The 14,265-nt window shown below is 42.6% G+C and overlaps 1 protein-coding gene across 2 annotated transcripts in view; it reads right to left on the bottom strand.

Moving 5' to 3' along the window:
• EDC4 (enhancer of mRNA decapping 4) overlaps positions 1–14,265 on the bottom strand; it is a 310,514-nt gene that overhangs the window by 240,293 nt on the left and 55,956 nt on the right. For both annotated transcript variants that reach the window (XM_075281772.1, XM_075281771.1), the window contains 2 exons: positions 13,478–13,582; positions 4,781–4,890 (listed from right to left, as the gene is read on the bottom strand). In XM_075281772.1, coding sequence (XP_075137873.1) covers positions 4,781–4,890; positions 13,478–13,582 — 215 coding nt within the window. The remainder of the gene's footprint in view (positions 1–4,780; positions 4,891–13,477; positions 13,583–14,265) is intronic.

The raw sequence follows: 14,265 nt of genomic DNA on the forward strand, positions 1-14,265 counted from the left end.
CTGACCGCCGGCATCTCAGGGGTTAACACCAGTGATCGGACCCGGTTCCGACTGCGGGTGTCACAGGGCATTGTCAGCCATATGTTACGGCTGACACCCGCAGGGCATGGTGCGCACATAGTTTCTGTGTGCGCACCATGCAGCCGCCGTAGTACTACGGCGGTTTGCGGGAAGTCCTTCCCGGCAGCGCCGTACTAATACGACGGATGTCGGGAAGGGGTTAATATTTCCATTAAAATTTAAATGCCTTTCACAAAAAACCCTGCCTGATGGGAAAAAAAAATCTGAATACCTATTTGAAATCAGTACAAAAAATACATTGAATTCCGCATATTTTTGTTTCTGTAAAAGGAAAAAATAAAAACCTTTTTTTTGTAGACCATTTTTTATAAAAAAAAAAAAAAAAAAAAAAAAAAAAAAAAAAAAAATAGTTTTACATATTAGTTCCCTTTAGAAACCATTCTGTGATTTGCCCTAGGAGTGCAAGTTTAATATGCTTCACCCTGGAGACACATTACTTTTTACATCTGCTGTTATTTCTTTCAAACTTTATTTCATAAAGTTTAGATATTTAGATTCAAAGAACAAGCTCAAAAAATTAGCTAGGTAATCATACAATTCTGTACCTTTGTCAATATATTATGAAAACATAAAAAGAGTTATCCTACTAAACATTCACCCATGGGATAGGATAAATGTTTGATCTCTGTGTGTCACACCACAAAGACACCTGATGATCAGAAGAACAAAGCCAAGCTCCCTAAAGTTCGCATGAGAAAGAAATGCTATGGAAATGACGGGGTGCAGAAGTCAGACTGGGGTGTCTAAGGCCCACCAGTGGAATTGTTTCTAGAGGTCCACCATCAGGCCCCCTGCAGATCAGCAATAACGAGACAGGGTGGCTAAAGGTAATAACATGTCGGGAACCATGCTGCTCACTTGCCATATGATGTGCAACAACGCACTACCTAAACCTACTGCTACACACTGTATGGAAAGTGAACAGCGTGGCTCCTAGAAATGTTACCATTACCTGTAGCCACGCTGTCCCGGAAGAGCTGATCTGCAGAGTTCCTGGCTGTTGTATCATCACAGATGTAATACTGATGGTCTATCCTAAGGACAATCAATATTACAAAGATGGATAAATTCTTTAAAGATTTGTCCAGTAATTGGAGCAACCCATGTGCTGGGAGGGAGGTGTAAAATAAAATAAATAAATTAATTAAAAAGCGCATTCACCTGTCCCCGTTGCTCCATTGTGCGCCGCCAGTGTCCATTCAGTCTCATGCCAGCACCTTCTTGCTGGGAGTCCTGCACCTCATGTGACCAGTAAGACCAATTAGGTACAGGATTTCCAGAAATGAGGCAATGGACCGAAGAGACACAGGCGGGGGGCAACTGGGTGCTGGGGACAAAAGCTCAATGAAAAACACAGTAGAAAAAATACATTGAGATGCACTGCTAAATTTTTCCACAGTGTTTTTTAGCTGCATCTCGCTGTTGCGCCTAATCCTTTAAGAGGAACTTTCACCATTTGGGGCACATGCTGTTTAATACACCGCTAGAAAGCCGGCTGTGTGCTGAATTCCAGCTTTCCAGTTCTGTGCCCCTGGTGAAGAGCTATCGGTGCCAGTACCGTAGATCTTCACCGTCAGAAGAGCGTTCCTGACAGTCAGGTACGCCCTTCCTCACAGCAGCGTCTATTGTGCTGTACTGTGAGAGGTGGCATTGCTTACCGTCTAGCGATGACACTAAGCGGTGAGGAACGGCCCCCCAGTACTCACCTATGGATGAGTACTATCAGGAGGGGCGTTCCTCCCCACTCTCACAGTACAGCGCTATAGGGACTGCTGTGAGGAAGGGCGTTCCTGACTGACTGTAAGAAACGCCCTTCTGATGGTGAAGAGCTACGGTACCGGAAACGATAGCTCTTCAACAGGGGTACAGAAACCACATGTGACCCAGGAGGTGAAAGGTCCTCTTTAACATCTCAATATACAAGGATAAAGCCTAACACAGCATCCCGCAGCAAAAAAAACACTTCGGGAAAAACCCCGGTGGCAATGCATCAGTTTTTCCTGCAGCGCTTTTTGCAGAAACTCCATAGAGGTTTCCTCTGAGGACTTTCTGCTTCCATTAGGGCTTGTTCACACAGGGCAAGAGGGGGGGCCGGCACATTTTGGTCCTATTCTGACGTGGCTTCCTGCATCAAAATCGGGACCAAAATACGCGGTCACTAGCCCCGTGTGAACTAGCCCTTATACCTATAGAGACACTGTAGGTGTTTCTGTAGGTATAAGTGACATGCTGCGACTCATAGATACACATTAATTTATACTCATATTTATTCTCTAGTCTTGTTATTGAGTAGGCGTGTCTATGCTGCAGGAAGGTCCTTGAATATGTTGTATTTCCTGCAGTGGTAGAACATGCAGAGATGTGAGGTACCTGGTGTACTGTGGGGTGCATTGTGTAGTGGGCCTGAGAGATGTAGGTGCATGCTGTACTGTGTGTGTGTGGGGGGGGGGGGACAGATCTGGGGTGCATTGTGTAGTGGGGCTGAGAGATGTAGGTTCATGGTGTACTGTGGGGGGAGGGGGAGATCTCAGATGCATGGTGTACTATGGGGTAAGAGTTGTAGGGTGCATTTTGTAGTGTGGGGTGAGAGATATTGGGGTGCACAGTGTACTGTGGGGAGACAGATCTGGGGTGCATTGTGTAGTGGATGTGAGATGTATCATGTAGTGGAGGAAGAGATGTGAAGTGCATGGTGCACTATGGGGGAGAGTTCTAGGGTGCATTGTATAGTGTGAGGGTGGAGAGATGTGGGATTTTATGTTGTGTCCATTTACGCCCATGTCGGTTTTTTTCCAGCGGACAAAAATATCCTACATGCAAGACCTGTCTGTTAGAGAAAAAAAAAACGGATAGCAAGTGTCTGTTTATATATTTTTTTTTAATCTCGTTCTATATTTTTTTTTTTTAACATTGAAGTCTATAGGAAGTGGACATATAAAGGACAGTAACTGATAGCCATCAGTTACTGTTTTTTGTTCGGAATGATAGGTGCCCGTTTTTTTTTTGTTTTGTTTTTTTTGTTTTTTATTTTTTTATTTTTTTTATTTTTTTTTTTTTTGGGGGGGGGGAGGTTAAAACAGACACTTTCATAAAGGACTCCAACGGTAGCGTGCACTCTACACCTACTCTACTACGTCACTTCAGGACCTGACCACTAGGGGGCAAAAAAAGGTCCCCTGACCTCAATGGGAAATAGATCACACTGAGGCGGCTAATACTAAGTAATAAGGACGAGGTCCTTATGGAGTATAGGATTTAGTCACAACCCTATTGTAATTGATGGTGTCCGGTGGCATTTCATTGATTAGTCCATTTGAATTTGGCGCTCCATTCAAATTGGACAAATCATAGCAGCCCTCAGCGGCTATTAGTTGCGCAGGACCCCCTAGGATTCAGCCCTGCGTTGTGACAGTGACAGCCACTGTGAGCGGCGCATTCTGCTAGCTGGAGGTGCTGAGGTGAGCTGTGTGATGACATCCTATGTGTGGAAAGAGGCAGCTCTGTGATGTGCCTCAGCTCCAGCACTGGAATGCAGGAGTTTCACTTTCAGTTTGTTGAAGTCACACGCACAAAGGCCGGCTGAGCTCACACTGCAAAATCTCATTTTAATGGGGAACAGGAAAGATAAATTTCATTTTTACAGAACATTTGTCCTATAACCATCTCTCTGAGTTGCCTTGGGCACTGTGATTTTTTTCAGCTTAAGGGTGTCCAACCCCTTTAAGTACTATCATGGCGTCTATCATAATGATATGTGTATGGTAGTGTTGTATAATAGACACCATGATACATATTAAATATTACATTTAACCACAAAAAGAAAAAAAAATACATTTGTGAACAAGAAAGTGCAGCATCGCAGCAGCAGACCCCTCCCTGTCCCCACACAGTTCGATCTAAGCGATGACTCACTGCTGGGGGGGGGGGGGGGAGAGAGAGTCCAGGCTGCAGGGAGAGCTCTTCATAGGATGGCAGCTGCTGCCCCGGTGTCCTCATTCCTCCAGATGTATACTCCCTATATTAATAGGGATAGTATACAACTGGCGGTGAGGACACCGGGGAAGCAGCTGACATCCTATGATGAGCTCTCCCTGCAGTCCTCTGTGTGTGTCAGGGCCCTGGGAAACTGCCGGCAGCCGGCCATCTTGAATCATTACAACGCTGCCGGCAGCCTGGGGCCCCGAAGTTACTGATCCGGCCCCTGCCACTATCAGTTCTCATTTTCCCAATGCAAATGCATTGACCATCAGGGCCCCTGAAAATCCCAATAAGGCCCCTGGCCAATGTATCTGTATTGGGAAAATGAGGACCGATAGTCAAGGCTCTGGGCCCACCGGAGAATTCACCGGTTCCCCAGTGGGCCAGTCCGACCCTGGGGTGCAGCACCACACAAGTAAATTAACTTAAGTCTGGGGGACAGGGGACTCTGTATCAAACCTCCAGCATGGAAAAGGGATAAAGTCTTAAGTGGGAATTCGCCATTAACAAACATACAGAACGAGATGTGAAAAGCGAGTGGCTCCTTCAGACATTCTTTGTCTGATTCAACAGCTGGCCGCAATATGGGGATCAAGAGTGGGTACAGAAGGGACCAGAGTCAAACATTCAAGACATATATCATTTAAGAATTAAATCTGAAAAATTATGCTAACATTAAAATCCTAAAAAAAAAATTAAAAAAAAAATTATAAAGCCATACCTTGGTTGATCTTGCCCTTCAATATATATCTGCCAAAACTTCACATAGCCATCATGGCTAGCAGTTGCCAAGACCGTTCCATCAGGAGAAAGAGCTCCCTCACTTAAACACTATAAAGGACACAAAGTTAAAATGTTTAATCTCTTTAAAATCTTATAAAAACACATTATTGACATTAAGTTTAAAACTTAGTTTGTGGAGCAAGGTTCTCATGAATGGTGAATATCTGTTCTAAATGGTCAGGGGACCACATCAACTGAAGTTAAAAGGAAACCATGAACGTCACCATGAAAATTATGTGTAATCTGAAGTAAGCTTGTTATAAATGCAGGAGTGTATCAGATTGATTTGAAATTTTATTGGAAATTATTCAGTACAACTTATTTATCCATTTATTTCTCAGGTTTTTTTTAATGCTTAGAAACTAAGTTCAAAGGGAAGTTTTAAAAAAACAACAGTTCTTTTCTAAGCAAAAATAAAAATGGAGAAATAAATGGGAAAAATGACAAGTTCTACCAAATGTTTTCCCATCAAAACTAAATCTGCTCAACTCCTACTCTATAACATGTTGCCTTCAGATTAGATTGCAATTCGATAAGCACTCACACAAAATTTGTTTTTCTCTGGCATGTTAGAGAAGTTATTCTCAGAGTATTTTGTCAACCACCGCATATAAACTTCACAGAGTGGCTGATTATAACTTATTAATTTGCCTACTCTACTAGTACTGGGGCACACCATGAGTGCCCTAGGAAATGTGTCTTTTACCGCACACCATTGGCAGTGTTAGATTTCCATTAGGAAGGCAGCACTTATCATACATGGTTAATATCATACATATTTAGTATCATTTTAGTATCATACATATTTAGCATATGAGCCTGTGTATGTGCAGGCGAAACGCGTTGAGCTTTCTATAATCGCTGTGAGCTTTGTGAAATCGCTGTTAGAGTGCTCCATTGGCGCTGGGCTGTAGTCATTATGGGCCGGCTCACGCGGGATTAGCTCTATATGTATTACCTTATTGTTCCCACGGGGTATATCATTGGTGACATTATATAGTGGAGCTTACTACCATAAGCTACACTTAGGGGCTAGAGAGATAACTAGAGATTGGGTTGCCTTGTTCTTCGTATAGCCCATTTGAGATACCTTAGCAGGTCCATATGGTATAATTGGACTGAATGTAGATGGAAGGCTGAACGGATTTATCTTAGGGATACCTCACAATTAATAGAATACGCCTAATTACTAGAGATGAGCGAACACTGTTCGCAACAGCCGTTCCAAACAGCACGCTCCCATAGAAATTAATGGAAGCGGCCAGCACGCGGGGTGTTAAGCGGCCGGCCACCGGCAAAGTCTGCGTGCCAGTTGCTTCCATTCATTTCTATGGGAGCGTGCTGTTCGGATCGGCTGATCCGAACAGTGTTCGCTCATCTCTACTCATTACCAACATTGCCTACTAGTTGTGGTCATATTGTAGTACTGGTTTTTATTGTTAGGACAGGCTGAGAAGCTATGACGCCTTTTTGCATCACCCATTTCTGTGAATTCTATTAACTCCAGATCGGGTATTGCAGCTAATTTTACTGTACATAGTATCCTACAGAATATGGTATCTTTAATCAAGGTATAAATAAAACATAACTTTTAATAACTTAATTAAAATCCTCCATTCAGAGGTAATATTTAAAAGACGTCCACACTAAGACTAAACTAAATTGAGGTGCCATCACTAGGTAAATATTTCCCAGAGAGAGTATAAAGATGACGTCCTCTCCTCCAGGTAAATCCCCAGTGATCGTGATTCCAACACTCCTCTATTATTGACTATAGCATTAATGACAGTTCAAAGTATCACACGCCATAGGATTAAATACGCGCTTCTGCACACAGTTTCACAAACTGAAGGATTAGATACATGCGTCTGCACACGGTTCCACGTGCCGAAGGATTAGATACACGCATCTGCATACAGTACCACACTCCGGGGAATTGGATACATGCATCTGAACACAGTACCACATGCCAAAGGATTGGATACACGCATCTGCACACAGTTCCACACACTAGAGCATAAGATATGCACCTCTGCACACAGTACCACACGGCGGAGGATTAGATATGCGTGTCTGCACACAGTACCACACAGGGGAGGATTAGATACGCGAGTCTGCACACAGTACCACACTTTGGAGGATTAGATACATGCCTCTGCACACAGTAGCACAAGCCAGAGAATTAGATACGTGTCTCAGCGCACAGTACCACACGGGGAGGATCAGATACGCGCGTCTGCACACAGGACCACATGCCGTGGGAATAGATACGCACCTCTTCACACAATACCACACAGGGGAGGATTAGATACGCGTGTCTGCACACAGTACCACACTTTGGAGGATTAGATACATGCATCTGAACACAGTACCACATGCCAGAGAATCAAATATGCGTCTCAGCACACAGTACCACACGGGGGAGGATTAGATATGCGCATCTGCACACAGTACCACACGCCAGAGGATTAGATACATGCGTCTGCACACAGTACCACATGCTAGAGGATTAGATACGCACGTCTGCACACAGTACCACATGCCGTAATACCCCGTGTGGTATTATGTGAAGAGGCGCGTATCGAATCCTCCGGTAAGTGAAACGGTTTGCAGACGTGCATACAGTTTCACTTACCGGAGGATTAGATACGCGCCTCTTCACAAAATACCACACGGGGGAGGATTAGATACACGCATCTGCACACAGTACCACATGCCGGAGGATTAGATATGTGCATCTGCACACAGTACCACACCAACAAGGATTAGATACTTGCGTCTAAACACAATACTACACGGGGAAGGATTAGATACAGCTTTACTCCAGGTATCCATAACAACTGATCACAGGTTTTTCACTGACATCCAAACTGAGATACACATAATCACATGATGCTTATGGGCATATACACAAACAACATACAAAATACACCAGTGCAAAATTGGACAATTCTTATGGGGCCACTACACAAACAATATATACATACATACATACATATATACACACACACACACATATATATATATATATATATATATATATATATATATATAATATAATATATATATTATTCATTTAATTAAAAATAAAATCATACGCCAACAAAATGCTGTCATTAAATGTTATAGCCCCACCCCCGAAAACACCATACAAAATAAAAATTATAACAGAGGGAAAACTATAAAGTTTTTCAGTAGCACTTTGTGTTATTAAATAAAAAATAAAAAAAAGTGAAAACCAAATTTCCTTATTTTGTTTATGTATTCCCAGATATAAAAAAATTATTAAAACACATTCGAAAATATAAACATAAAAATAAAGCCAGTGGAAGCAGTTGCAGCTTTCTGCTTGGAGCAGCTTTAAAAAAGCTAAGTATAAAGTGAGTGTGTGAGCTTGCGAGTGTAGTTTGGTCTAAGTGTGACTTAAGATTAAGTGACTTTAGATTCAGGGACTTTACAAAGATAACCCCTCCACTCTATTTGAATTTGTTTGTTTTACTGTAATGTTCCCCATCAGGTAAGATGAGTTCCATGTTTACCAATGCTGTCCAGTGTGCATCTTGCAACACGTATGCTCTGCTTGAGCAGCCGCTTGAGGGGGCATACTGTTGTGAAAGATGCAAGCACATTGCGCATTTGGAAGCCCAGATCATAGATCTAAATGGGCAAATGCCCGTAGCCTCACTAACAAAATGGAGGAACTAGAAGTAATGATGTTGGAAGAAAATTATGACATGTTGGGGGTAAGTCAGACATGGCTGGAATTTAGCTATGACTGGGCTGTAAATATACAAGGGTACAGTATGTTTAGAAAGGAGTGTACAAATAAGAAAGGGGGAGGGGTTTGTTTATACGTAAAATCCTGCATTAAGCCAGTCCTGCGTGAAGACATCTGAGAAGAAAATGAATATGTGGAGTCCTTATGGGTGGAAATTATGGGAGGGACAAAAAATAAAATACTGATAGGGGTTTGTTATAAATCTCCAAATATAACGGAAGAAGCTGAAAATATACTAATAAAACAAATAGATGAGGCTGCAAAGCATAATAAAGTCATTATTATGGGGGATTTCAACTACCCACATATCAACTGGGAGGCAGAAACCTGCAGATCCAACAAAGGGAACAGGTTCTTGTCAGTAATAAAAGATAATTACCTATCGCAACTAGTGCAGGACCCAACAAGAGGCGAGACACTTTAAGACCTAATTTTAACAAATGAACCTGACTCACTGTCAAAAGTGGAGGTTGGGGGGGCATCTGAATAATAGTGACTATAACATAATAAGTTTTCTTGTACACATTAAGGAAGGCCAATTTTACGAGGAGCTTAGCAGCATAAACTGGGACAACGTCCTCAATGTGACAAAAACACAAACTAAATGGGACATCTTCAAAAATATACTAAATAAGAGCACTAGAAAACACACCCTATGGGAATAAGCAGAAATCATGGAAAACCAATATGGCGAAGTAAAACGGTACAGAATGCAATGAGCGATAAAAAGGAAGCATTTAAAGTACTAAAACAAGAAAGAAACGACACAGAATTAAAAAACTATAAAGGAGAAAAATAAATTGTGCAAAAGACAAATAAAGGAGGCGGAGATTGAGGCTGAGAGAAAAATTGCCAAGGAAAGTAAAAGTAATCCAAAATTATTCTTCAATTACATAAATAAGAGAATAAACTGACAATGTGGGCACTCTCAAAAATAATCTGGGTGTAATGGTGGAGGAGGATGAGGAAAAAGCACAAGTATTATTAAATGCCTTCTTCTCTACAGTGTTTACACAAGAAAATCCATTGGCCAGCAAAATGATTAGAGGTAATATTAACTCTCAATTGTCACCTGCTTAACCCAGGAAGAAGTACGGCACCGCCTGCAAAACACTAAGAGAGAAATCGCCCAGTCCAGATGGAATACACACTACCCCCCGAGTTCTGAGGGAATTAAGCATGGTCATGGATAGACCCTTGTATCTAATATTTACGGATTCAGTAATGACTGGGTCTGTTCCACGGGGTTGGCGAATAGCAAATGAGGTGCCAATTTTCAAAAAGGGGTCTAAAAGTGAAACCTGGAAACTATAGGCCAGTAAGCTTGACTTCTGTGGTGGGAAAGATATTTGAGGGCTTTCTAAGAGATGCTATCCTGGAGTATCTCAATGTAAATAATCTTATAACACCCAATCAGCATGGGTTTATGAAGAATCGGTCCTGTCAGACTAATCTGATCAGCTTCTATGAGGAGGTCAGTTCAGGACTGGACATGGGTAATGCAGTAGATGTGGTGTACCTGGACTTTTCAAAGGCTTCTGATACTGTTCCACATAAACTGTTGGTATGCAAAATGAGAATGTTGGGACTGGGGGAAAACATATGCATTTGGGTTAGCAACTGGCTCATTGATAGGAAACAGAGGGTACTTGTTAATGGTAAATATTCAGACTGGGTCAGTCACCAGTGGGGTGCCGCAGGGGTCAGTATTAGGTCCTCTCTTGTTTAATATCTTTATTAATGAGCTGGTAGAGGGTTTACAAAGCAGGGGGTCCATATTTGCAGGTGATACTAAACTTTGTAAGGTAATCAATAATGGGGAGGATAGTAGTATATTACAAGGGGATCTAAGGAAACTGAATGCATGGGCCGAGACTTGGCAAATGAAGTTTAATGTTGACAAATGTAAGGTAATGCACTTTGGTCGACGTAACAACATGTATGACTACGGTATGTACTTAATAGTAAATTACTGGGTAAGACTGCCAATGAAAAAGACTTAGGGATTTTGGTGGACAGCAAGCTTACCTTTAATGACCAGTGTCAGGCAGCTGCTGCCAAGGCAAATAAAATTATGGGATGCATCAAAAGAGGTATAGATTCTCATGAAAAAGACATAGTTAAGCCTCTGTACAAATCACTAGTACGGCCACACTTAGAATATTGTGTGCAATTTTCACTAGTACGGTCACACTTAGAATATTGTGCGCAATTTTGGGCCCCGATATACAAGAAAGACATAAGTGAACTTGAAAAAGTGCAAAGACGGGCAACCAAAATGATTAAGTGAATGGGTGGACTGGAGTACAACGATAGATTAACAAACTTGGGGTTATTCAGTTTAGAGAAAAGACGTCTACAGGGAAAGTAATAATGTACAAATACATGAAGGGACAATACAAAGAACTTTCTAAGGATATTTTTACTCCTTGTCCAGTGACAGTGACAAGAGGACATCTTCTACGTCTGGAGAAGAGAAAGTTTCACCAGAAACATAGAAGGTGATTCTTTACAGTAAGAACAGCGAGGCTCAAACTCTCTGCCCCAGGAAGTGGTGATGGTGGATTCATTAACCCCTTAACACTCAGCTCAGTAAAAGTACGTCCTCGCATGTACTACGTTAACGCTCAGGTCAGTAATATTACTGACCAGCTTCCCCTCACTCTCCTGCCTCCGTTTCACAGAAAAAAGTTGTGATGGCTGCTGTTCCCTACAGCAGACCATCACAGGCAAGAAAAAAAAAAACAAATGGTGGCGGTCCCACATTAGCGATCGCCACCATTAGTCACTGACTGATAGAATATTAATGGCGGCGATCGCCAAAGTGGGATTGCTGCTATTTTGTTTCATTGTGCGTATAAACTGGGATGGCCTGCTGTGTGAGACAGCAGACCATCCCAACTAACTGCCAGATGACAAATGGCAGCGGGCCCACTTCAGCGATCGCCGCCATTAGTCACGTGGATAACGGCGGCGACCGCGGAAGTGCGACTCCTGCCATGTGAGTCTCGTCGCTGCAAATAAATAAAATTCCTGCTGTGATGGCTGCTGTAAGGGACAGCAGACCATCACAGCCTGCAACATGAGGTCCCAGTATGATGCACCAAACCCTGGCATGAGGCGCCAGAGAAAAATGGCGGCGGTTGCCTGTTAGGATCTTGAACAATGTTTGCAATGGCAGCGATCACCAATATGCAATCGCTATGCATGTTTATCCTGCTGTGAATCAAGAACGCCATTGCATGTGTGAGCGATATGCTGCTGTTTGCATTTCTCCATCTATCCAGATGTTCATTGGCACCATTGCTGTGATTGGCTACTGTAGTAGTAGTCCTGCCCCCTGATCGCCATTGGTTAGTCACTGACTACTGACCAATAGGAGCGATCAGTGCTGTCACAGAACTGCTACTACATCTTGCAACATCCCCCATCTTCTCTGTTGGGTTTATTCAGTAATTGAGAGAGGTTGCTAGTGGTTGCTGTGCTGAGCTATTTTGAAATATATTCAAAACTCTGTTCCAGTGTGTTTGTGCCCACTTCTGTGTACCACCTGAATTTCCCCCTCTGCCCATCTCCTTATTGCACCACCTGAATTTCCCCCTCTGCTCATCTCCTTATTGCACCACCTGAATTTCCCCCTCTGCTCATCTCCTTATTGCACCACCTGAATTTCCCCCTCTGCCCACCTCCTTATTGCACCACCTGAATTTCCCCGCCCGTCCACCTCCTTACCTGTGTCCCATCTTTGTTGTATTGCCTGCGCCTTGTCTGTTTGTCCTCGTTTTTTTGTGTTTTTTTTTTTTTTATAATAAAACAATAATAATAATAATAATAAATATAGTAGTTTAGTGTTAGGAAACCGTCACCTTAGTTTTAGTAATAGGGACTAGATGAGTGCTGCATCCCTCCCCCCCCCCCCCCCCATACTCGAGTCAGTAAGTTTTCCCAGTTTAGATAAATAAAATAAATATATTAAATAAAACATGATGAATTTGGGGGGGGGGGGGGTGTGATTCTAAAAATATGCCTAAAAACAATCAATGGTATACAAATATTACTGTAGGATACCTAATGAGTCATTAATTGTTGGAAATGTCTTCTAGTGCTTCATGAAGGCCCCACGGAGTCAATGTTTGTAATTTGTAGATCCAATACATTTCCTTCTTTTACGTAAATCAAACCAATTTAGAGAGAGTCACTGGGGATCTGTTCTAAATGAGTGGTAATAAAATCTTTAAAATCACTGTTATGTCTGAGTTTTGCATGCCATGAGATGCTGTGTTTTTGTATCCATTTAGTACATTTGAACAGTGTTTATTGATCCTCTCGAGTAAACTCAATTGTGCGGCCCACATATTGAAGCCCGCATTGGCAGGTCAAGACATAAATCACATATGATTAGGTGCAATCAAGTTTTGTTCTGATTGGAAATGATTCACCCGTTACTTGGCTCACGATTTCCAATTTTTAAGGGGCGCCTAGTCGGCCATACCTCTGAATCATTTTCCATCCCAGTTTGGGGTCATAGGAACAACTGCTGTTGGTTTAATCCGATACAACCCATCTGGGTAGTCTCTTGAACAAAAGAACAACCCAACAAACCACAAATTGCTCCATCGATCAGCTCAGTGCACCAATTGTTTTATCCTGACTATATTCACAATATCACATATTGTGTAATGAGACCATGGACATGAATGAGGCTTATGCTTGGTTCTCAGACTGTCAATTGTTATTAATTGTTATGTTAGAGGCATAGTTAACATTTATTTATCACACGAAAAAACAACATACTAATGAAACAAAAATTTGTATCTGATAAATAACATGTACACACAAGTAAAATAAATAACATACACCAGAATGTCCAGTCACCGATATAAATCCTTCCTTGATGTCACTGATAAGAGTAGGCCATGAGCTATGGTTTGCTCTTATAATGTCCAGATCCCAAACCTCAGCCTAGAATTAAAACACAAAATGAGAAAAAAAGGTCTATAGTTGAGTGTTATTTAGCATACAAAAATATATACCGTATTTTTCGGACTATAAGACGCACTTTTTTTCCTCCCAATATGGGAGAAAAATGTGTGCGTGTCTTATAGTCCGAATGCAGCGTGTGCAGCGTCTGTGTCCCGTCTGTGCGAATCAAAAGGAGAGCAGCACGGTGCCTGCCTGGTCTGCCCCTCCTTCCCTCCTGTGTCGCGTCATTGCAGGAGCGAGATATGAGAGGCAGGGAAGTAGGGGCGGGCCAGACAGGTGAAGGAAGCGTAGTTTCAAGCTTGCCGAGAAAACCACGCCTCCTTCTCCCGTCTGGCCCGCCCCTCCTTCTCTGCCTCTCAGATCTCGCTCCTGCAATGAAGCCACACAGACTGGGAAGGAGGGGCGGGCCAGATGGGAGGAGGCGTGGTTCTTGGCAAGCTTGAAACCACGCCTACTTCACCCGTCTGACCCGCCCCTACTTCCCTGCCTGTGTGGCTTCATTGCAGGAGCAAGATCTGAGAGGCAGTGAAGGAGGGACGAGCCAGACGGGTGAAAGAGGCGTGTTTTCAAGTTTGCTTAGAAAACCACACCTCCTTCACCCGTCTGGCCCGCCCCTTTTTCTCTTCTTGCATAGCTTCACTGCAGCGTGTCTCTTTCCATCC

This window comes from Leptodactylus fuscus, chromosome 7 (assembly GCF_031893055.1).
Source record: "Leptodactylus fuscus isolate aLepFus1 chromosome 7, aLepFus1.hap2, whole genome shotgun sequence".
NCBI lineage: Eukaryota > Metazoa > Chordata > Amphibia > Anura > Leptodactylidae > Leptodactylus > Leptodactylus fuscus.